This window comes from Rhinoraja longicauda, chromosome 38 (genome assembly GCF_053455715.1).
Source record: "Rhinoraja longicauda isolate Sanriku21f chromosome 38, sRhiLon1.1, whole genome shotgun sequence".
NCBI lineage: Eukaryota > Metazoa > Chordata > Chondrichthyes > Rajiformes > Arhynchobatidae > Rhinoraja > Rhinoraja longicauda.
In genome coordinates this window covers 5,570,845-5,593,898 of record NC_135990.1, presented here as the reverse complement: position 1 = coordinate 5,593,898, position 23,054 = coordinate 5,570,845, and the positions used below count along the sequence as shown (strand labels likewise).

Here is a 23,054-nt window from a genome sequence, read left to right as displayed (position 1 = left end):
CGGGAGAGAAGGGTTGGCCGACGTTTCGGGTCGAGACCCTTCTTCAGACTGAAGAAGGGTCTCGACCCGAAACGTCTCTCATTCCTTCTCTCCTGCGATGCTGCCTGACCTGCTGAGTTACTCCAGCATTTTGTGAATAATCAGCTCTTTGTGTTCATCTTTAGTTTCTCACATCCACTCTGTCCGAGTCCTTCATGACTTGAAACATCTCGACCAGGTCTCATTGTAGTCTTCCCACTGCTAGTTTCTCCAGCCTATCGACATGACCGTAGTCCATCATCCTTCCAATCGTTTAGTGAATAATCTCTGCACCTTCCCCAAAGTCCCCACGTCTTCCGCAAAACCTGGTACCCACCGATGCACACAAAATACTGCCGCAAAAGCAACGCTTTAGAAAGGTTTTTATTCACAAAATGCTGGTGGTTATTGATAAGCAATATTTCTACACAAAATGCTGGAGTAACTCAGCAGGTCAGGCAGCATCTCAGGAGAGAAGGAATGGGTGACGTTTCGGGTCGAGTCTGAAGAAGGGTCTCGACCCGAATCGTCACCCATTCCTTCTCTCCTGAGATGCTGCCTGACCTGCTGAGTTACTCCAGCATTTTGTGTAGAAATATTGCTTATCAATAACCACCATTATCACATGTGAAAGGGAATCGTTTAGTTAACCCCCGCAACGAATGTTCTTCATGCCGGCAGAGTTAATAACGTGAAGATGGACACAAAAATGCTGGAGTAACTCAGCGGGTCAGGCAGCATCTCTTGAGAGAAGGAATGGGTGACGTTTCGAGTCGAGACCCTTCTTCAGATTGAAAGTCAGGGGAAAGGGAAACGAGAGATATAGACGGCGGTTTGGAGAGATATAGAACAAATGAATTAATTAAATGCAAAAAATGTAACGATTGATAAAGGAAACAGGCCATCGTTAGTTAGGTGAGAACGAGAACAGCTAACAATGGCTTGTTTCCTTTATCATCGCTACTTTTTTGCATATGTTTTATTTGTTCTGTATCACCGTCTATATCTCTTGTTTCCCTTTCATCTGACTCTCAGTCTGAAGAAGGGTCTCGATCCGAAACATCGCCTATTCCTTTTCTCCACAGATGCGGTCTGGCCCGCTGAGTTACTCCAGCTTTTTGTGTCGACCTTCTGATGTAATGATGGGTTTAATCGATGGGTTTTATCAGTCCGCCGTAAAAGACGCAGAGGAGAGTAACGTTACATCTAAACTGTGTGAACAACATATATTTACAGTTTTTAGATCATATTTGGGAATGCCCATAAATCAGCCCCGAATAATATATACACTGTTCTGCGCGGTTATCTTATGCTAAATAGTGCCAACTGACGCGAGAAATCGGGGTCACAGCTTAAGGATAAGGGGGAAGTCTTTTAGGAACGAGATGAGAAAACATTTCTGCCACAGAAGGTAGTTGAGGCCAGTTCATTGGCTATATTTAAGAGGGAGTTAGATGTGGCCCTTGTGGCTAAAGGGATCAGGGGGTATGGAGAGAAGGCAGGTACGGGATACTGAGTTGGATGATCAGCCATGATCATATTGAATGACGGTGCAGGCTCGAAGGGCCGAATGGCCTACTTCTGCACCTATTTTCTATGTTTCTATGTTTCTATGATTGGAAAGAATCACAGCAAGAACAACGCGCTGGAGGAACTCAGCGGGCCAGGCAGCAGCATCCTTGCAGAGGGAATGGACAGACGACGTTTCTGGTCGGGACCCTTCTTCAGACTGAGTCTGCCCGAAACATCATGTCAATTGTCCCTTGCTTCACGGGTGCTGCGTGGTGCGCTAAGTTCCTCCAGCACTTTGGGTTTTGCTCAAGATTCCAGCCCCTGGAGACTCGTGTGCGTGTAATGCGTGGAGAGAATCACAGCACAGGTCACCACCGGGGCAACAGGCCACGGCTTTACCCCCGCTCTCACCTGCACACGCATTACTTCACGCTACGTTGCAATTACTTTCTTGAAATATTTGATTCACACGGAATTACAGAATCTCGGAATCAGAGGGAGGCCACTCGCCCCATCGAGTTCGTACCGGTTCAATGTAAGAACATGTCAACTGGTCTTACTCCTCTACAAATTCTGATATTGATCCTGCACCCTCCTAAAAACTGGAATTAGATCTGCTTCACTAATAGCCCTGACCGTGCCTTCCAGACCAGTCTGAACAAGGGTCTCGACCCGAAACCTCACCCATTCCTTCTCTCCGGAGATGCTGCACTGTCCCGCTGAGTTACTCCAGCTTTTTGTGTCTATCCTGACAATTCGCTGTCCAACACGTTACATGTAGTATAAGAAAATAACTGCAGATGCTGGTACAAATCGGAGGTATTTAGTTCGAAGGTAACCACGTTACATGTAGTTCTTTTGTTCGTCGCCTTCATTCTATGTTCTCTTTGTTCTTGACCCCTCGGTTAACGGGAACAGTATCTCACATTTGTGTAGGAAGGAACTGCAGATAGATGCTGGTTTAAACTGAAGATAGACACAAACAGCTGGAGTAACTCAGCGGGACAGGCGGCATCTCTGGACAAAAGGAATGGGTGACGTTTCGGGTCGAGACCCTTCTTCAGACTTGAAACGTCACCCATTCCTTTTCTCCAGAGATGCTGTCAGACCCGCCGAGTTACTTCAGCTCTTTGTGTTATAAGAAAATAGCTGCAGATGCTGGTACAAATCGAAGGTATTTATTCACAAAATGCTGGAGTAACTCAGCAGGTCAGGCAGCATCTCGGGAGAGAAGGAATGGCCGACGTTTCGGGTCGAGACCCTTCTTCAGACTGAAGAAGGGTCTCGACCCGAAACGTCTCTCATTCCTTCTCTCCTGAGATGCTGGCCGACCTGCTGAGTTACTCCAGCATTTTGTGAATAATCAGCTCTTTGTGTTCATCTTTAGTTTCTCACATCCACTCTGTCCGAGTCCTTCATGACTTGAAACATCTCGACCAGGTCTCATTGTAGTCTTCCCACTGCTAGTTTCTCCAGCCTATCGACATGACCGTAGTCCATCATCCTTCCAATCGTTTAGTGAATAATCTCTGCACCTTCCCCAAAGTCCCCACGTCTTCCGCAAAACCTGGTACTCACCGATGCACACAAAATACTGCCGCAAAAGCAACGCTTTAGAAAGGTTTTTATTCACAAAATGCTGGAGTAACTCAGCGGGTCAGGCAGCATCTCAGGAGAGAAGGAATGGGTGACGTTTCGGGTCGAGACCCTTCTTCAGACTGCAGTTATTTTCTTATACTAGCTTTAGAAAGGTTTGTCATGGCTTTCTAGTTTTCATGCAAAGTTCTTCCATTTGTAAAGCCCCAATAGAGGGTTGTATCCCCAAAGCCTTTTGAACCACTGACCGTGTAGGGCGGCACGGTGGCGCAGCGGTAGAGTTGCTGCCTTACAGCGAATGCAGCGCCTGACTACGGGCGCCGTCTGTACGGAGTTTGTACGTTCTCCCCGTGAACTGCGTGGGTTTTCTCCGAGATCTTCGGTTTCCTCCCACACTCCAAAGACGTACAGGCATGTAGGTTAATTGGCTGGGCAAATGTAAAAAATTGGCCCTAGTGGGTGTAGGATAGTGTTAGTGTGCGGGGATCGCTGGGCGGCGCGGACTCGGTGGGCCGAAGGGCCTGTTTCCGCGCAGTATCTCTAAAAAAACAAACCAAAACTAACCTTGCGTTGCCACTTTCACTGATATCCCCAGCCTCCCTGTCAGTACGCATGTTAGCGTGTGCCCACTTATTTTATATTGCCCTTTTAGTTTAGTCCATTTTTGTCGCCTGTACCTTGGTGCAGTGATAATGGTCCAGGTGCCTTCAAGCTCCACAATTGAGAGCACGTGGTAAGCAAGTGCCAACAGCAGAAGGAGCATCTCGGAGATCAAGCACCCACTTGACTTGCGCTTCGTCAGCCCTTGCCTGTCATTCCATAAGAATCTTTTAATTGCCTTAACATCCACAAATCTATCAATCTCTATTATGAATATACACAGGGACTGAAACTTCAAAACTTCAGAAAGGTGGCGCAGCGGTAGAGTTGCTGCCTCACAGCGCCGGAGACCCGGGTTCGATCCCTACTACGGGTGCTGTCTGTACGGAGTTTGTACGTTCTCCCCGTGACCTGCGTGGGTTTTCTTCGGGTGCTCCGGTTTCCTCCCGCACTCCAAAGACGTGCAGGGTTGTAGGTCAACTGGCTTAGTATATTTGTAAAATGTCCCTAGTGTTAGTATAAGAAAATAACTGCAGATGCTGGTACAAATCGATTTATTCACAAAATGCTGGAGTAACTCAGCGGGTCAGGCAGCATCTCGGGAGAGAAGGAATGTCTGAAGAAGGGTCTGGACCCGAAACGTCACCCATTCCTTCTCTTCCGAGATGCTGCCTGACCCGCTGAGTTACTCCAGCATTTTAGGATAGTGTTAGTGTGCGAGGTATCGCTGGTCAGTGCCGACCCGGTGTGCCGAATGGCCTGTTCCGCGCTGTCACTCTAAACGAAACCAAACTATGTTGAAAATTCTAGAGTCCCTACCCTCTGAGTGAAAAACAAAACTGTTCCACTTCTCAATCCGTTTTCTTTTCGGTTTGACATTGCGGCCAAGCAGTGCGGGGATGTTGTACCGGGAGTCTTTCATCTTCTCACAGCTGCTACAGGAAGGGTTTAAATCTCCAAAACTAATAGAGAATCTGGAAATATATAACTAACCAGTGAGCATCTAACAGAAAGGACAACAGTGTGTCGTAAGGAACTGCAGATGCTGGTTTAAACTGAAGATAGACACAAAAAGCTGGAGTTACTGAAGGGACGAATGGCCTACGCCTGCACCGATTGTCTATTGTCTATCGTCTATAACTCCGCGGGACAGGCAGCATCTCTGGAGAAAATGAACAGGTGACGTTTCGGGTCAGATTCTGAAGAGTCTCCGAAACGTCACCTATTCCTTTTCTCCAGAGATGCTGTTTTTTTTACCCGCAGAGTTACCCCAGCTTTTTTTTTTTGTGTGTCTATCTTCAGAAAGGAAACCCGGTTAAGGTGTAGGAAGGAACTGTAGGATGCTGGTTTAAACTGAAGACACGGAATGCCACAGTAATTCAGCGGGTCAGGCAGCATCTCTGGAGAGAAGGAGTCGGCGACGTTTCGGGTCGAGACCCCTTTTCAGGCAGGTTAAGGTACCGGAGAGGAAGAAGGGTCTCGACCCGAAATGTCACCCATTCCTTCTCTCCAGAGATGCTGCCTGTCCCGCTGAGTTACTCCAACATTTTGTGTCTATTTAAGGCTCCGAGTAACAACCAACGTTTTGCGCGTATTCTGGTTGTCTAACAGCTATGAATAAGACAGTAAGGCACATGGCCGGACCCTACCACACAAGACCGGACCCTAAGCTCCACAATGTCGGTGCGGTACTCAAAGCCAAGACCTTCTCTTATCGACCTGTACATAATCTATATCCCTCCATTCCCTGCATATCCTTATGTTTATCCAAAATTCTCTTAAACGCTACCATCGTATCAGTCCCAGCCACCCCCAGACACTCATACATTACAAGCACCCACCACCCACCCATATGTGTAAAAAAACCTGTCCCGCAAATATGCTTCACACTTTTGCCCCTCTCACCTCAAAGCTATGCCCTCCAGTGTTGCACTTGTTTCCACCCCGAGGGGAAAGGTTCTGACTGTCGACCCTACCTGTACCTCTTATAATTTTACACGCAGCGGGAATCTGCAGGGGTGACTGTTAATTCAGTCTCACGAAATATGAGACTGAATCTTAAAGATTACTCACGCTGAAATTATGATTTGGTGTTAGACTGCATTGTAAAATTCCTCCGATATGATATAACATATATGTAGGAATGTCCTGCAGATGCTGGTTTACACCGAAGACAGACGCAAAAATGCTACAGTAACTCAGCGGGACGGGCAGCATCTCCTGATAGAAGGGATAGGTGACGTTTCAGGTCGAGACCCGTCTTCAGACTGAAGAAGGGTCTCGACCCGAAACGTCACCCATTCCTTCTATTCAGAGATGCTGCCCATCTGCTGATATGGCATGATATATAAATATATATAACGTGTGCCGTCATTGTGTGTGTGTGTGTGTGTGTATGGATGTATATATATATATATGGGTGTATATGAGATATACGTACACACACATACACACATATATATATAGGTGTATATGAGATATATGTATACACACACACACACACACACACACACACACACACACATATATATATATATGCACACATACACACATACAATGGCGGCACACGTTATATATATTTATATATCTGTATATACACACATATATATATGTATATATATAGCATATATATACATTGCATGTATATATCACGCAGAAATGTATATATATATATATCACGCATATATATGTGTATATGTATGTATATATATGTGTGTGTATGTGCATATACAGTATATATATGTATATATGTACACACACACACACACACACACACACACACACACACACACACACACACACACACACACACACACACACACACACACACACACACACACACACACACACAATAACGTACACCGTCGACCTGGTTTGAATCGTCACGAAGTTACAATGAAAATGTAGATTTCTGATCATTAACAATCGCAGTTGAATCAGAGTCATTGATTTATTTTCGGGATTGTGTACATTTCTACCCTGGGCATTGCGAAAGTCGCTTGGGGCTGGCAGAGAATGAGTCCGCTCACACGTCTGCATGTGACCTGCAGCCAATCAGGCGCACGGGAGATGCCTCTATAAAGGTCCGCATCCAGTGTATGCCTCGCACTGTGCCAGCGCCTCTCAGCCTTGGCCGTTAGCTGCACATTTGCAACCGCCAAGACTTTGCCAGCAAGGTGGTTCTCTTTTGAAGTTGGGGAAAAGGTAGGCATGAACTGCTTCTCCCACAGGCGACCGGTGCCTTTGTTCTGTGCAAATCTCCGTCTTGCATGTTGTTGTATAGGAAGGAACTGGTTTAAACCTTAAACCGAAGATAGACCACAAAAAAAGCTGGAGTAACTCAGCGGGTCAGGCAACATCTCTGGAGAGAAGGAATGGGTGACGTTTCGGGTCGAGACAGACCCTTCTTCAGACTGAGACTGTTCTATGTGTCGTTCTAAGAAGCGTTGCGTTTAAAAAGCAATATGCGCAGCGCACAGTTGCAGACGCACGGCTGCATGTTATATAAGTGATAGGATTAAGGTTTTTTTTCATTCTTAAACTAATTTAGAGTGCCCGCACATGGGTAATAAATCTTTCTCGCTCTTTAGATTAATGAGCGCAACCTCCATTTATTGAGCCGCCTAGTCGAAACAGGGCGTCAATATGCATCAGGGAAATTAATGTTTGCAAATATATATATAAGCATTTGCAGAATTGTTAAGCGTTGGTCTCGGTTGCTAATGCGCGCTGTTTAAGAACAGGAGCATTCAAATAATAGCTCGGATTTTGCATAGCCTTAACTCTGCAAAATCGTCCCAAATCGCACCACAGAAGTGTTATTTTGAATTTAATACATTTTATTCGCCATACATGCAAGGAATTTGCCTTGGTGCTTTGCTCGCAAGTAACAACACGACATACAGTCAATAATTAAGAATAAAATAAATAAATCTGACGTCGTTTTAAAACAAAGCTGACGTCGAAGCATAAAAGAGGACAAATGGGGAGACCAGCGAAAGGTAAGTTTTAAGGAGCATCTTCCACGAGGGAAGAGGGGCGAAGGGGTTTGTAGGAACTTCAGATACTAGTTTAAGGGCGTGCAGCGTAGGTGTACTAGGTTAATTCCCGGATTGGCGGGACTATCATATGTTGAAAGACTGGAGCGACTGGGCTTGTATACACTGGAATTTAGAAGGATGAGAGGAGATCTTATCGAAACGTATAAGAGTATTAAGGGGTTGGACACGTTAGAGGCAGGAAACATGTTCCCACTGTTGGGGGAGTCCAGAACCAGGGGCCACAGTTTAAGAATAAGGGGTAGGCCATTTAGAACGGAGATGAGGAAAAACTTTTTCAGTCAGAGAGTTGTGAATCTGTGGAATTCTCTGCCTCAGAAGGCAGTGGAGGCCAATTCTCTGAATGCATTCAAGAGAGAGCTAGATAGAGCTCTTAAGGATAGCGGAGTCAGGGGGTATGGGGAGAAGGCAGGAGCGGGGTACTGATTGAGAATGATCAGCCATGATCACATTGAATGGCGGGGCTGGCTCGAAGGGCCGAATGGCCTACTCCTGCACCTATTGTCTATTGTCTATTTAAGCCGAAGATAGGCGCAAAAAGCTGGACCAACTCAGCGGGCCAGGCAGCATCTCCGGAGAGAAGGAATGTCAGTCTGAGGAAGGGTCTCCACCCGAAACGTCACCTGTTCCTTTCTCTCCAGAGATGCTGCCTGACCCGCTGAGTTACTCCAGCATGTTGTGTCTATCCGGGGGCAGAGGGGGGTTTAGGGCGGGAACTCGGGCGTTTCATTGAGACGTGCCAAAGACTGAGGGAGCTGGCAATGGGGCCGCTGGCGAGTTGTTGGTACTTAGTTTTATGAAGCTCTCTGTTGTCCCACAGGTGACAGGATGCGGAACGCTGGCACCCAGGTACTGGAGAACCTGACGGCGGTGACCGTCACGGAGGCGTTCATCGGTGTCGCCGTCTTCTCTGTGATCTTCCTGCTGATCCGCGCCACCAGAAGCAAAGTTCCCAAGGGGCTGAAGCAACTCCCGGCCCCCCCCAGCATGCCCATCATCGGGCACAGCTTATCCCTGGGGGAGAACCCGCACCTGACCCTCACCTCACTGGGAGAACAGTACGGGGACATCTTCCAGATTCAGATCGGCACCCGGCCGGTGCTGGTCCTGAGCGGGCTGGACACCTTGAAGCAAGCGCTGATCAAGCAAGGCGACGACTTCGCCGGCCGCCCCAACCTCTACAGCTTCAGGTTCATCAACAACGGCAAGAGCCTGACCTTCAGCAGCGACTACAGCGAAGTGTGGAGACTGCGCCGAAAACTGGCGCAAAATGCGCTGCGCACCTTCTCGGCCGAGGAGTGTAAGAACTCAACACACTCGTGCCTGTTGGAGGAGCATGTCTGCGACGAGGCTCGCCACCTGGTCCAGGTATTCACACAGCAGATGAAGACCAGGGGCAGCTTCGACCCCATGCGGTACGTGGTGGTGTCGGTGGCCAATGTCATCTGCGCCCTGTGCTTCGGCAAGCGCTATAGCCACGAAGACCAAGAACTGCTCGACATCGTCAATGTCAGCGACGAATTCGGCAAGATCGCAGCCTCGGGCAACCCCGCCGATTTCATCCCGATCCTGAGATTCCTCCCGAACTACTCCATGGACAAGTTTATCGCCATCAACAAGAGATTCGCCACTTTCGTGGAGAACATTGTCATGGAGCATTACCGCACATTTGACAAGGTGAGGACGCTTCCATCGTCTCGTTCTATTGAAATGTAGACCGTCTCTGTTATAAATGGACAAAACATGCTGGAGTAACTCAGCAGGACAGGCAGCATCTCTGGAGAGAAGGAATGGGTGACGTTTCAGGTCGAGACAATTCTTCAGACTCGGAGGTCTGAAGAGTTTGAAGGGTCTCGACCCGAAACGCCACCCTTTCCTTCTCTCCAGAGATGCTGCCTGTCCCGCTGAGTTACTCCAGCATGTTGTCTATCTTCAGTTCCTTCCTACACCTTCTTTGCCATTAGCGTATCCCACCAACCGCAGCTAACCCGCGCGTTTTCCTCCCTTCCCCAGGATAACATTCGGGATATCACCGATTCGCTGATCGGTCATTGTCAGGATAAGAAAGTGGACGAGAATGCCAATATCCAAATATCCGATGAAAAGATTGTCGGCATCGTGAATGATTTATTTGGAGCCGGTAAGAGGAGCCGTTTGACGCGAACCAACAGAAAGTATCGGGCGCGCTAATGACCCAATTCTTGAAACTACTGAGCTGAAGCGTTAGGGAAACAAAAAAACAGCAGATGCTGGTTTAAATCGAAGGTAAACATACAATGCTGGAGTAACTCAGCGGGACAGGCAGCACCTCTGGAGAAGAAGGAATGGGCGATGTTTCAGGTGGAGAGTCATCTTCAGACTGAAGAATGTGCCATTCTGATGAAGCTCGACAGGGCTTATTCAGTCTGAAACATAGTTTCTTCTGTCTGAAGAAGGGTCTCGACCCTAAATGTCACCCATTCCTTTCCTCCAGAGATGCTGCCTGTCCCGCTGAGTTACTCCAGCATTGTGTGCCTACCTTCGAACTGAAGCGTTATGTTTGGATCTGATGTGGGTGGTGCAGCGAACATTTTACCAATAAATAAATTGCTCACTGGATGGTCAAGGTTGTAGCTTTGCAAAGTTTAGTTAATTCTGAAGATAGACACAAAAAGCTGGAGTAACTCAGCGGGTCAGGCAGCATCTCTGGAGAAAAGGAATGGGTGACATTTAGGGTCGAGGCCCTTCCTCAGAAAAATTGTGTATATTAGGGTGTACCCTTTACATTTGGGGGTACTTGCCCCATTAAAAAAAATCCATGCAATGTCTAACGAGACTGCCTGTTACCTAAAAGCCCATGTTCTCTTACTCTCCGTAGGTTTCGACACCATAACTACTGCGCTCTCCTGGTGTATCCTGTACCTGGTCTCCTATCCTGACATTCAGGAGAAATTGTACGAGGAAATAGGTGTGTCTACTCAACATTCAGGGTGTTCATTTTAATCCCTGGTTGACATTTTACATCCTGGTTTCCACATTGGCCACAATTGACTTTTATCCTCCTTTTAGATGAGGCCATTGGAAAAGACAGAAGCCCGAGGATAACAGACAAACCATTATTGCCCCGCACCGAAGCTTTCATCATGGAGACTTTTCGACACTCATCATTTCTACCATTCACCATTCCTCACTGGTAAGAGGGCTTCACGCAAGGACTACAAGTAACAGCAACTTTGGCAGCCAGATGGTCAGAAAAAAGCTGGAGTAACTTAATGGGTCAGACAGTGTCTCTGAAGGAAAGGAAAAGGTGACGTTTCGGATCGCGACCTTTGCAGAAGACCCAAAATTTCACTCATTCATTTTCTCCAGAGATGCCATCTGACCCGCTGGGTTACTCCAGCTTTTTGCGTCTATCTTCGGTTTAAACCAGCACCTGCAGTTCCTTCCTACACACAACGTTGGCAGCTATATGGGCCATTATATGTCTTTGAAAGGGATATCCAGTTAATGCCTGAATGTAGAACCAAGGAACTGCAGATACTGGTTCATAACAAAAAGACACAAAGTGCTAGAGTAACTCAGCAGGTCGGGCAGCATCCCTGAACTGAAACGCAATCTATCCATATTCTCCAGAGATGCAACCTGACCCACTGAATTACTCCAGCACTTTGTGAAATACTTTTTACATATGCAGGCGTTGCCATTTTTGGCGCCATTATTCAATGTTCGAAGTCCAGTTGGCCCGCATGTTCGATGTACTTCAGCAGCTCCCACCAATTGATGTCCCTAACTACTCCCCACATCGGTCCTCATGCCCCCCCCCCCCCCCCTCTGCTCCGTTAACCCACCACCACCTCACCATACATCCCCTCCACCTCCGCCAAATTAACACCATGCTCCCTTCTCCTCTCCTCGCCCGGCCATCTTTCTGTCCCAGGGGCGCCTCCTGCAGGCCAACCTTGAAGGTGCTGGAAGCATTACCCGGGTTCACCCTCCTACTGACCCACTCCTAGCGCCTAACGTCTTCAGCTCCCTCCATGTCCTGCTGACCGATGAGCCTTCGGGCAGGTCCTGCCGAACAACACCACACTCCTGATCTTTGGGCACCTGGTGCAGAGGGGAGTGGGCAGGTTGGGAATCACATCGGACTGCATTTAGACACTGCATTCAAAAAACTCAGATCTGCAGCGGAAATCTCCAAAAATCAGATGCAAAAAAACAAAAGTGATTTGGTTGGATGTGTCTAGAGGAGACCTTTTTATATCTGTAACCACTAGCAACCCTGTCAACTCCCCAATAATGTCATCCCCTTCCCTGACTCAATGCAAGCACACAGCTTGCAGCTTCCCTCTAAAATCACCAGTAATCTTCCATCTTTCAGAGATGAGCAGTTAAAGTGTGCAGCTGCATTCCCTCTCCAACACTGTTTCATCAATGAGTATTGCAGTTACTCCTGGAATCCTGATCAATACCTCTAGACAACAGACAATAGGTGCTGAGTAGGCCATTCGGCTCTTTGAGCCAGCACCGCCATTCACTGTGACCATGGCTGATCATCCACAATCAGTACCCCATTCCTGCCTTCTCCCCATATCCCTTGACTCCGCGATCTTTAAGAGCTCGATCTAACTCTCTTGAAAGCATCCCGAGAATCGGCCTCCATTGCCTTCTGAGGCAGAGAATTCCACAGATTCACAACTGTCTGGGTGAAAAAGATTTTTCCTCATCTCCATTCTAAATAGCCAACCCCTTATTCTTAAACCGTGGCCCCTGGTTCTGCACTCCCCCAACATCGGGAACATGTTTCCTGCCTCTAGTGTGTCGAATCCCTTAATAATCTTATATGTTTCAATAAGATCCCCTCTCATCCTTTTAAATTCCAGTGTACACAAGCCCAGTCGCTCCAGTCTTTCAACATACGACAGTCCCGCCATTCTGGGAATTAACTTTGTTACTCCACCCACAGCATTAAAACAAATATTATGGTCACTGGCCTCACTACAATTGATGGGACCTTGTTGTGTGCATATGGGCTCCAGATGTGCCAGCAAGTGGCTACTTTCATATGTTTGTCTGGCCGGCAGTCTTATTTTCAGTTGTTCTCTCCATGATATTCCATTCTACACCGAGGGTGTCCCCTGTAGGTTATTCCTCCAATAAAACAAAATCCTTGTTTTAAGGATGGAACCAGTTCTACTCCCATTGAAAATTCCCTCTTTAGTTTAGTTGAGTTTAGAGATAAAGTGCAGAAACAGGCCCTTAGGCCCACCGAGTCCGCGTTGACCAGTGATCCTCGCACATTAACAGTCTCCTGCACACACTAGGGCCAATTTACACGAAGCCAATCAACTTACAAACCTGTACATCTTTGGAGTGTGGGAGGAAACCGAAGATCTCGGAGAAACCCCACAAAGGTCACGGGGAGAACGTACAAACTCCGTACAGACAGCGCCCATAGTCAGGATCGAACCCGGATCACTGGCACTGTAAGGCTGTAGCTCGATCGCTATGCCACCGTGCTGCTCTTAAAAAATGTTTGGGGATTTTTATGGCCTCTTTTGTGCTGGTATATTGATACGTTGGCAAGATGCGAGTGAAATTGTGAGTTTTGCTTTCAATAAATGCAATGATAATTGGCAATCAGATTCACATTCTCGCATGATGCTCCAGAGTACCATCGCTGTAGCATGTCAGTCCATGTAGCATAAGTCTTCAATCTAGTGATCCTTTCCGTGCCACTGGGAGCCTGGGTCAGAGGGCAGTGGAGGCCAATGGAGCCTGGGTCAGAGGGCAGTGGAGGCCAATTCTCTGAATGCATTCAAGAGAGAGCTAGATAGAGCTCTTAAGGATAGCGGAATCAGGGGGTATGGGGGGGAAGGCAGGGACGGGGTACTGATTGAGAATGATCAGCCATGATCACATTGAATGGCGGTGCTGGCTCGATGGGCCGAATGGCCTCCTCGTGCACCTATTGTCTATTGTCTATTGAGATTCTTGCATGGAGTGGTGACTTCCAATATCTTACTGAGACATCTCCCAAATACCCAGGCCACGATCCATTCTGCAACCAGCAGTAAAATGCTTCACATGTTGATTTTTAAGAGAAAATACCTCAATGTCTGGTTGAATTTTGGTGCAATACTCGTCATTAGTTATTTTGTGCATGAAAATGTGCAAACCATTTGAGAGGTCGTCTTCCCGGAACTGCTTCTGTTACTGCCTCAAGCCACCATTCACAATTCCAGGATGTCATAGAGTTACTCAGCATGGAAGCAGGTCATTCACCCAAACTCCATCATGTTGACCACGATGTCTGTCCAAGCTGGACCCATTTGGCCACATTTCCCCCATATCCCTCTGAACATTATCTCATGATGTACCTGTCCAAATGTCTTTTAAATAGTGCAATTGCACCTGTGCAACTTTCTCGAGGAAGCTTGTTCGATATAACAACATTTATAAGATATTTGGACTGGCACATTGATAGGAAAGGTTTAGAGGTATGCCGCTAAACATAGGCAGGTGGGACTAATGTAGATGGGGCATCTTGGTCAGCATGGGGAGGTTCGGCTGAAGGGCCCGTTTCCACATTGTATGAATCGATACCCACTGTCATCTGTATGGAAAATATATACTTGACTATATATTCAAGAGAGAGCTAGATCTAGCTCTTAGGGCTAATGGAATCAAGGGATATGCAGAGAAAGCAGGATCGTAGTACTGAATGGCGGTGCTGGCTCGAAGAGCCGAATGGCCCACTCCTGCACCTATTTTCTATGTTTCTGTGAATCCCGTTTAAATCTATCCACCATTTACCCTTCTTGATTTTGTATACTTCCATAAGGTCACGCCTCTGTCTCCTCTGATCCAGGGAGAAAAGTCCCAACCTGATCATTCAAGCCCTGGTAACATCCTTGTGAATCCTCTCTGCACCCTTTCTAGACTAATGACATCCTCCCTCTAGCTGGGTGAACAGAACTGCATGTAATACTATCGACTGTCCAGGAGAGGTTTCCTTTCGCTTTCATCCCTAACTTTTACAATGTAGCTTATTAATAGAGATATATTGATGCACTGAGTTATCAGCAGTGCTAAATTCAGAATCATTTTGCATTTCAGCACAACAAAAGATACTGCATTAAATGGATATTTTATCTCAAAAAACACATGTGTTTTTGTGAACCAATGGCAAGTGAATCATGATTCGTAAGTATACTTCCATGTTGTTTAAGTTATAACATTTGTATTGGCTGTGTCAACACCTTCTCTTGTCTTCTTTCTAAATATTTTTAAGTCGGGGTGAGACTTTATTGAGTTGGAAAATTCCAACTTGCTACGATTGATGGGTGGACTGCAGTAATTGATTACTTTTCAAATTTAACCCTTTTCCAACCTTATAGAAACAAGGAACTGCAGATGCTGCTTTGCAAACAAAGACACAAAGTGCTGGAGTAACTCAGTTGGTCAGGGTGCCTCTTCGGGGAACGTAGTTAGGCAACGTTTCAGGTCACGACCCTCATCTAAAGAAGGGTCCAGACCGGAAACATCGCCTATCCATGTTCTCCAAAGATGCACCCTGACCCACTGAGCTACTCCAGAACTTCAGAATCAGAATTCAGAATCAGAATTACCTTTTATTTGTCATCCAAAAAACACGTCTTTTGGACGAGATTTCGTCACCCACAGTCCAACAATAGAGCAATAAAATAAGCAAATTACACAACCCAAACCAACACAAAACAAAAAGAAACATCCATCACAGTGAGTCTCCTCCAGTCCCCTCCACACTGTGATGGAAGGCCAGAATGTCATTTCTCTTCCTTTGTGCCCTTTTTCAATCTTGTCCTGTTTGCTTTCAGCCAAAGCATTTTATAAAATTCATCATAAAAGCAAGTCTTGTGGGTTTAATGAAGCTTTACGATGTCTTGATCTGAATGAGTCATTTTTTATTGACTACCTCTAAAATCTACAAACATGCCGAGCTGAAAACCTCCCCCAGTAAAGGTCTTCCTGCACTTATATTAAGTCGGGAGTCGGGGGAGTGGTTACTTTCTGAAGCAGGCAAAGGGAAGTGATAAGATAAAATTCTCATGAAACTTTCTGTATTATAAAATGAGCAGATAATTTGAAAGATATCTTTCTGTTGCATTATGTTCATATTGGTGGGTCGTGCCAATTTATAGTTCCCATGTGCTTTGTATCAATAGCTTCATCCATAAAGTGGAAAAATAAAATATAATCCTTCCTTTCGGGATAAGAGTAGTCCTGGTGGTCACAAAGTATGCAATTTTGTGTTGTAACCTCATTGAAAACTGCTTCTTGAGGATTGTGTCTGAGGATTTTTTGTTCTTCTAATGCACTCGGATTGATAGAGTTGCATAATTATAAATGAAAATATGGTGTTCCGTCTGCAATAACTTCAATAAAGTTGGCAGTCAGATTACTAGAAACCTGCATATGGAGACTAGACCTAAGCCACCATGCCATCATGCAAACCATGCACCTGGATGTGTAGGAAGGAACTGCAGATGCTGGGTTAAACCAAAGATAGGCACAAAATTCAGACTGAAGAGTCTAGACCCGAAACGTCACCCATTCCTTCTTTCCAGAGATGGTGCCTGTCCTGCTGAGTTACTCTGGCATTTTGTGCCTATCCCTGCAACTGAATACTGCGCCCCATGTAAATAACCATAGCACAGCTAATCCAACTACTTTAAATTTAGACCCATAACTCTCCACTTGCTCTACGTTTTATTGATTGCAGCCTCAAGCACATATGACATTGGAGTCCCCCATGGAGCTTAATATGCCCTTGCTAGAAACTAATCGGAGTGTTCCACTTGGGTCACAGTGATTGCTGGTGGAGCTGCTTTGCATGTGTAACATGCTTGGTGCTATTTATCCCCAGTAATTAACGATTAGCACCATGGGAACCGGTCTGAGCAACTCTTGTGGCTTTTTAAGGCACTAAAGAAAATGCAAACTCTTAAAAAAAAACACACACACGAATGCTCGACTTTCATGCATCCAACAATTCATATGTGACTTCTCCTTCATTATCCTACCAATTTTTCATGTTGCAATTTAAGCACACTGCTGCCAATGACTGTCCAAAAACCCTTGGCACCGACATGAAAGAAACCGGCTCAGTAATCGCACATCGAGATGATGACCTTTTTTGATGTTATATGAGATATTCTTATGCCAATTTGTTTGCATTGGCTGCTTGGCAGCTGTTTGTTTTTATCCCTTACTTTGTGCTTCAATTATGGCATTAATGTTCTGAATGCACACTCGCAAGCAATGTGAAAGTACTCCTTAATGGATTGGCATTAGTTCAGCGGCGTTTTACTGCAGTTGCACACTGTGACTTGTGTCAGTAGAATGTGTGAAAAATCATTCTTCCCCCAACATTCCTGCAGTATTACAAACTTGTCATCTTTCTATGAAGGTAATCAAATGAAGCAGATTTCCCTTGGGGGTACTTAGGATGTCATGTTTTACATTTGCCTATTTATGTAAAAGTTGATTAAAGACGGAGGGTGGAAGAAACGGATGACCTTTTCAACAGCAAAAAAATGATTGTGCATTAAAAGAATAACAAATGATAAATTGCATTATGTACTCAGGAAGTTCCTAATTCATTTGTTATTACAGCTTGGCAATTAAGGCAATTTAATGAGATTTTTTCACTCATACCATAAATTATGTTTGAAAGGGGCATGAGAAGCAGAGTACAGTTTGTTTAATAGTGGTGTGGGAAGCAGATTCATGGTGACTCTAAAAGGCATGCTCAAAACAATAAAACTGAACAAGCATTGGCTTAAGCAAAGAGTCAGGAACTTAATAAAGTTTCTTCAGAGTAGGTTGAACAGCAGGTAATCTGGTAGTAAAAGTATTTTTTTTTCTGTTAGTTGAGTGAATGCAGTAAATAGAAGCCTGGTGGGGCATCTGTGCTGTGTCATGTGAAAACTCCAGGGTATTTCCTGCCTCCTTGACAACCACTGCTAGTAGTTCAAGATGTCCCCAAGGTTACCTTACTCTCTAACCAAGCATTTGGCTCTGAGTTCTGATGATATGGACAGTACAGCCAGAGCCAAGACCTTAGCACCATTGGTGGTTTCACCCTAAAAGGGAGGTGAAGAATTGTCAAGAAAGCAATAATTATACGATGTCCTGGAACGTTGTTGCAGAAAATTCCAGTGAATAGCCAAATGTTACAGTCCGTATCACTGCTAATGATAAAGGAAGAGTAAAGGTGAGGACTTGCGGGCAGATCTTAAGGATTAGGAAACAGGACTTAAAAGGTAGCAATTTCTCGGTTAGACCCTGTGTCATGTGTCAATGGAGGCAGAATTAGGACGATATCACAATAAGTGAGTGGCCGGTAAGATGGTGCAGGGGGCAGGGTTTTAAATTCATGAGGTATTGGAATTTGTACTGTCACAAATCGTGCCTCCACAGAGCTGCGACCAATTTCCTTGCATGAAGGTTTGACAGTGCTGTTGGGGGTAGAAATCTAATTATTTTGGCTGGATTCTGGGCACAGAAAAGTTCATTGGAAAGAAGGAAAGAAGTTAAAAAATCTGGAGGGATTATTTGTACTGGGACAAGAAATATGAAGTTTTTAGATAAAGAATACACATGAAAGTCTGAGAGTTATTGTGTACATTAGTAGACACGTAGCATAATCAAATAAGATTGGTGAATTGCGGATACAATCAGCCACAGGGTAATTAGAGAAAATGAATTGTGAGGGGTGTAGCCAATTAAAAACCATGAAGAAAATTTAATCTTGAAGGCAGGGACCAAGGCAGAAGTGAGGCACAAAATAAGTAGTGGAGTGGCAAGACGTGTAGGAAAATAACTGCAGATGCTGGTTTAAATCGAAGGTAGACACAAAAACCTGGAGTAACTCAGCGGGTCAGGCAGCATCTCAGGAGCGAAGGAATGGGTGACATTTCGGGTCGAGACCCTTCTTCAGAATGCTTTACTCCAGCATTTTGTGTCTACCTACAAAATAAGTACTTTACTTCAGGAAAGGGAATTGTAATACATTCTGGATAGGATAAACATACAAAGCTACTTGAATGGCCAGTCGTATTTAGTGGATAAATCATCCAGTACAGACGTGATGCATCTGATGCTGCTGGTGGTAGTTAGGAAATTACGGATGCCTGACTATAATCTTCCAAATATATATAAAATGCACGATACATGAGGACACAGAAAGCCCAATGTTATGTCCTTGATCAAAAAAAGAGTAAAGGGAAATATTAACTACAGATCAGTCTGTTTAACCTTGATGGCAGTGACATTCCAGAAACATTAATCAGGGACTGAATTGGCAGTCACTTAGACTGAAGGCCAAGGAATACAAGAATCTGTTGTAGCTTGAGTGGAAAATTGGCTGACTAACAGGAAAGACAGAGCAGGAATGAATGGCTGGTTTTCAGACTGAAGAGAAGTGTACAGTGGAGTTGCCCTGTGGTGAATTCAAGGACCACTGCTTATCTTTATTAAAACCAGGACTTTTTTGTAGACAAAAAAGGTGCTGGTGCACAAATAACAGTCACGCAAAACTATCGGCTTCTTAATTTAGTTTTTAACTTTGCAGAGAAGCCTGTATGCAGGATTAAAACTTGAAAGAAAAACTCTACTATATATCTGCATGGAAAGAATGGAGGAAGATTTAGAAGTAGGGTATACATCTGAAATAAAAATAAACAGACTGAGCCTCTTTTATCTCAGACAGAGTCCTAACCGAGGCCTTTAAAATTAGGTTGTGGAGGAAGGAACTGCAGGTGCTGGTTTACAACAAAGATAACACAAAAAAGCTGGTATCACAAAATGCTGGAGTAACTCAGCAGGTCAGGCAGCATCTCAGGAGAGAAGGAATGGGTGACGTTTCGGGTCGAGACCCTTCTTCCGACCTCGACCCGAAACGTCACCCATTCTTCTTCTCTCCTAAGATGCTGCCTGACCTGCTGAGTTACTCCAGCATTTTGTGATACCTTCGATTTGTACCTGCATCTGCAGTTATTTTCCTACAAAAAAGCTGGAGTAACTTCACACTGAAGAAGGGTCTTGCCCCGAAACTTCACCCATTCCTTCTCTCCAGAGATGCTGCCTGACCCGCTGAGTTACTCCAGCATTTTGTGTCTATCTTCCTTAAAATTAGGTTGCTTGATTGAGTGGATGCAGTCAGAATATTTCCATTTGTGAGAAGGAGTATAAGCTGAGACATGAGATGAAGAGAGTTACCAGGAAATCCACTCAGGAATTCTGCAGAACATTTTTACCCAGAATGTGGTCAGAATATATTATTGGCTGGAACAGCGAATAATGGAAGCAAACCGTATAGATATATTTGAAAGAAAAAAGATGGGAGGAGATTTTAGTGATGCAGAAACACTGGCAAGTGTGAAAATGCACACCTCCAGATTTTGGACAGTTTCTTCCCAGCTATTATCAGGCAACTGAATCATCCTACCACAACCAGAGAGCAGTGCTGAACTACTATCTATCTCTTTGGTGACCCTCAGACTATCCTTGATCGGACTTTGCTGGCTTTACCTTGCACTAAATATTACTTCCTTATCATGTAATTCCCTTATACACTGTAAATGGCTCGATTGTAAACATTTATTGTCTTTCTGCTGACTGGATAGCACGCAACACAAGCTTTTCACTCTGCCTTGGTACATGTGACAATAAACTAAACTTTAACTGTCTCAATAGTCAATAGTCATTGACTAACCTCAGCATTCAGGTATTCTCTTCTAAACTATCCTGAGCCTTCAATAACATTCTTGCCTTTGGTTTTGATGTCAAGCAGTTATCATTCTCCTGTCGTTGAAACTGGTCAATGCAAAGCGTGGTATGGAGTAGTTGAAGTTAATCAATTTCATGTTATTTTCTACCTCAGTCATAACGTGCATTTGTGCTCTTGCTTATTTCAGAACACTCTGGAAAGACCCATTAGCTTTCCGCCCAGAGCGGTTTTTAAATGCTGACGGAAAAACTACCAACAAAGTGGAATGCGAGAAGGTGCTACTGTTTGGCATGGGCAAAAGGAGATGTATTGGAGAGGCTATTGGCCGCACAGAGGTCTTCTTGTTTCTCACCTCTCTTATCCAACAATTGCAATTTGAGAAGAAACCAGGGCAGGACATTGATATGACGCCAATTTATGGACTGACCATGAAACCCAAGAGGTGTGAAGTGCAAGCTGTGCAACGCTTCTCTGCCAAGGCAGCACCGTAATTCTGTAAGATGTAAATTAAGGACAGGATGCAATTTGTATATTACAGAAACATAGTTATGCCTTAAATGTTATGTTTTTTCATGTCCAGTGAAATATGCTGCTGCTGTGCCATAGTTGCCTTGTATTTAAAGTACCAATGAAGAAGTATCCCACTGTATAAGCAGAAATGAAAAAAATATGAAAATGAATTTTGTGAAGCTGTATTCATAAATAACCCATTTAAGAAAGTACTTGTATTTTTTTAAAATTAGATATTCTACTACAGAAAATCATGTATTAAGGGAACCATATATGAAACCGCTTCTTTATACTGTAAAAAGGGATTGATTTTTATACATTTAATCTCTGGTCAAATTGAATAATTTGCTGCAGAGGTGAACAACTGTGTTTATATAGTATATCACGTTTTATCGATAATTAATGAACGTTTTACAACCAACCAATTCTCTTTGTTGCTCATTTGTTGCTGGTTTGTTAGTTAAATGTGGAGACTGTTCGAAAAGGGGTCCAGAATCGAAGGAAAATGTGCAGCAAATCTACCTGCATCTGAAAAGACTCAGATCATTCTTGCAAAGGTGGACAATCGGACTTTCCAGTTCACAGCTCGACGGAAGAGAAATCTAGCTCGTCCCACCTTCCTACTCTCTCACCCGTCCACCATAGTCATTTTGGAGGTCTGAAGAAGGGTCTCGACCTGAAACGTCACAAATTCCTTCTATCCAGAGATGCTGCCTTTTTTCCCGATGAGTTACTCCGGCATCTTGCGTCTATCCTAATTATCCAGCTTCTTTTGGAATGGTGCAACTGAATCCGTTTCCATCTGTTTCCCAGCAGTGTATTCCAGAGCTAACAACACACCATGTAAAAGACAATTCCTCATGTTACTTTAGGATCTGTTCATTATCACCCTTGTTCTGGGACTCCTTATTCCTGAAGCCGATCAGGGAAAGCCGTTCAGGTTAAGAAAAGCAGCGTTCTTGGTACCAACTGATGGGAAACTCCACTGCACAGTACTTCCGGTCAAAAATAATTAAAAGGTTGTTGTTTCTCTGCTTATTAATTAGCCAATTTTCTAGTACTTATACAAGCTGATACAACACCTCATTGATGGACAACAAACCTATTAGATGACACCTTATCAAATGCCTCTGAAATACTAGGTTAATTCCCGGAATGGTGGGACTATCATATGTTGAAAGACTGGAGCGACTAGGCTTGTATACACTGGAATTTAGAAGGATGATAGGAGATCTTATCGAAACGTTTAAGATTATTAAGGGGTTGGACACATTAGAGGCAGGAAACATGTTCCCAATGTTGGGGGAGTCCAGAACAAGGGGTCACAGTTTAAGAATAAGGGGTAGGCCATTTAGAACTGAGATGAGGAAAAACTTTTTCAGTCAGAGAGTTGTGAATCTGTGGAATTCTCTGCCTCAGAAGGCAGTGAAGGCCAATTCTCTGAATGCATTCAAGAGAGAGCTGGATAGAGCTCTTAAGGAAAGCGGAGTCAGGGGGTATGGGGAGAAGGCAGGAACGGGGTACTGATTGAGAATGATCAGCCATGATCACATTGAATGGCGGTGTTGGCTCGAAGGGCCGAATGGCCTCCTCCTGCACCTATTGTCTATTGTCTATTGCCATAAATTAAAAAATCAGTCACCATTTTCTTCATTGACCCTCTCTGTTACTTAATCACAAAGCACTATCCAGTTTGACACAATTTGTCTAAACAAGTTAATGCCCGGTTTTCCCTGATCATTTCACACTTGCATGGCTGCCTGTGGATTTTGTGTCTAATTATTGTTTCCAGAAGTTACCTGCTATCACAGTTAAACTGACTGGCCTGTACTTATTGAGTTTATTGTTTAGTTTATAAATACAGCGCAGAAACTCGCCCTTCGGCCCACCGAGTCCTCGCCGACCAGCGATCCCCACACACTAACACTATCCTACACACTAGGGACAATTTACAATTATTCCAAAGCCAATTAACCTGCAAACCTAATGTGCAAGAAGGAACTGCA

At 44.7% G+C, this 23,054-nt stretch overlaps 1 protein-coding gene across 1 annotated transcript; it reads left to right on the top strand.

Annotated features, from left to right (window-relative positions):
* Positions 1 to 6,840: 6,840 nt before the first annotated feature.
* Positions 6,841 to 22,052, top strand: cyp1a (cytochrome P450, family 1, subfamily A). Its single transcript, XM_078430000.1, has 7 exons — positions 6,841 to 6,930; positions 8,605 to 9,461; positions 9,798 to 9,924; positions 10,642 to 10,731; positions 10,833 to 10,956; positions 14,883 to 14,969; positions 20,726 to 22,052. Exons 2-7 carry the CDS (start codon positions 8,613 to 8,615, stop codon positions 21,027 to 21,029), a joined length of 1,581 nt encoding a protein of 526 aa, XP_078286126.1. The 5' UTR covers positions 6,841 to 6,930; positions 8,605 to 8,612; the 3' UTR covers positions 21,030 to 22,052.
* Positions 22,053 to 23,054: the final 1,002 nt, after the last annotated feature.

Excerpts from the sequence above, each read along its gene's own strand:
- cyp1a (XM_078430000.1), top strand. The coding sequence starts at position 8,613 with ATGCGGAACGCTGGCACCCAGGTACTGGAGAACCTGACGGCGGTGACC. Across the intron at positions 9,925-10,641 it reads GAATGATTTATTTGGAGCCG|GTTTCGACACCATAACTACT; the intron begins GTAAGAGGAGCC and ends TACTCTCCGTAG. Across the intron at positions 14,970-20,725 it reads TGGCAAGTGAATCATGATTC|AACACTCTGGAAAGACCCAT; the intron begins GTAAGTATACTT and ends TGCTTATTTCAG.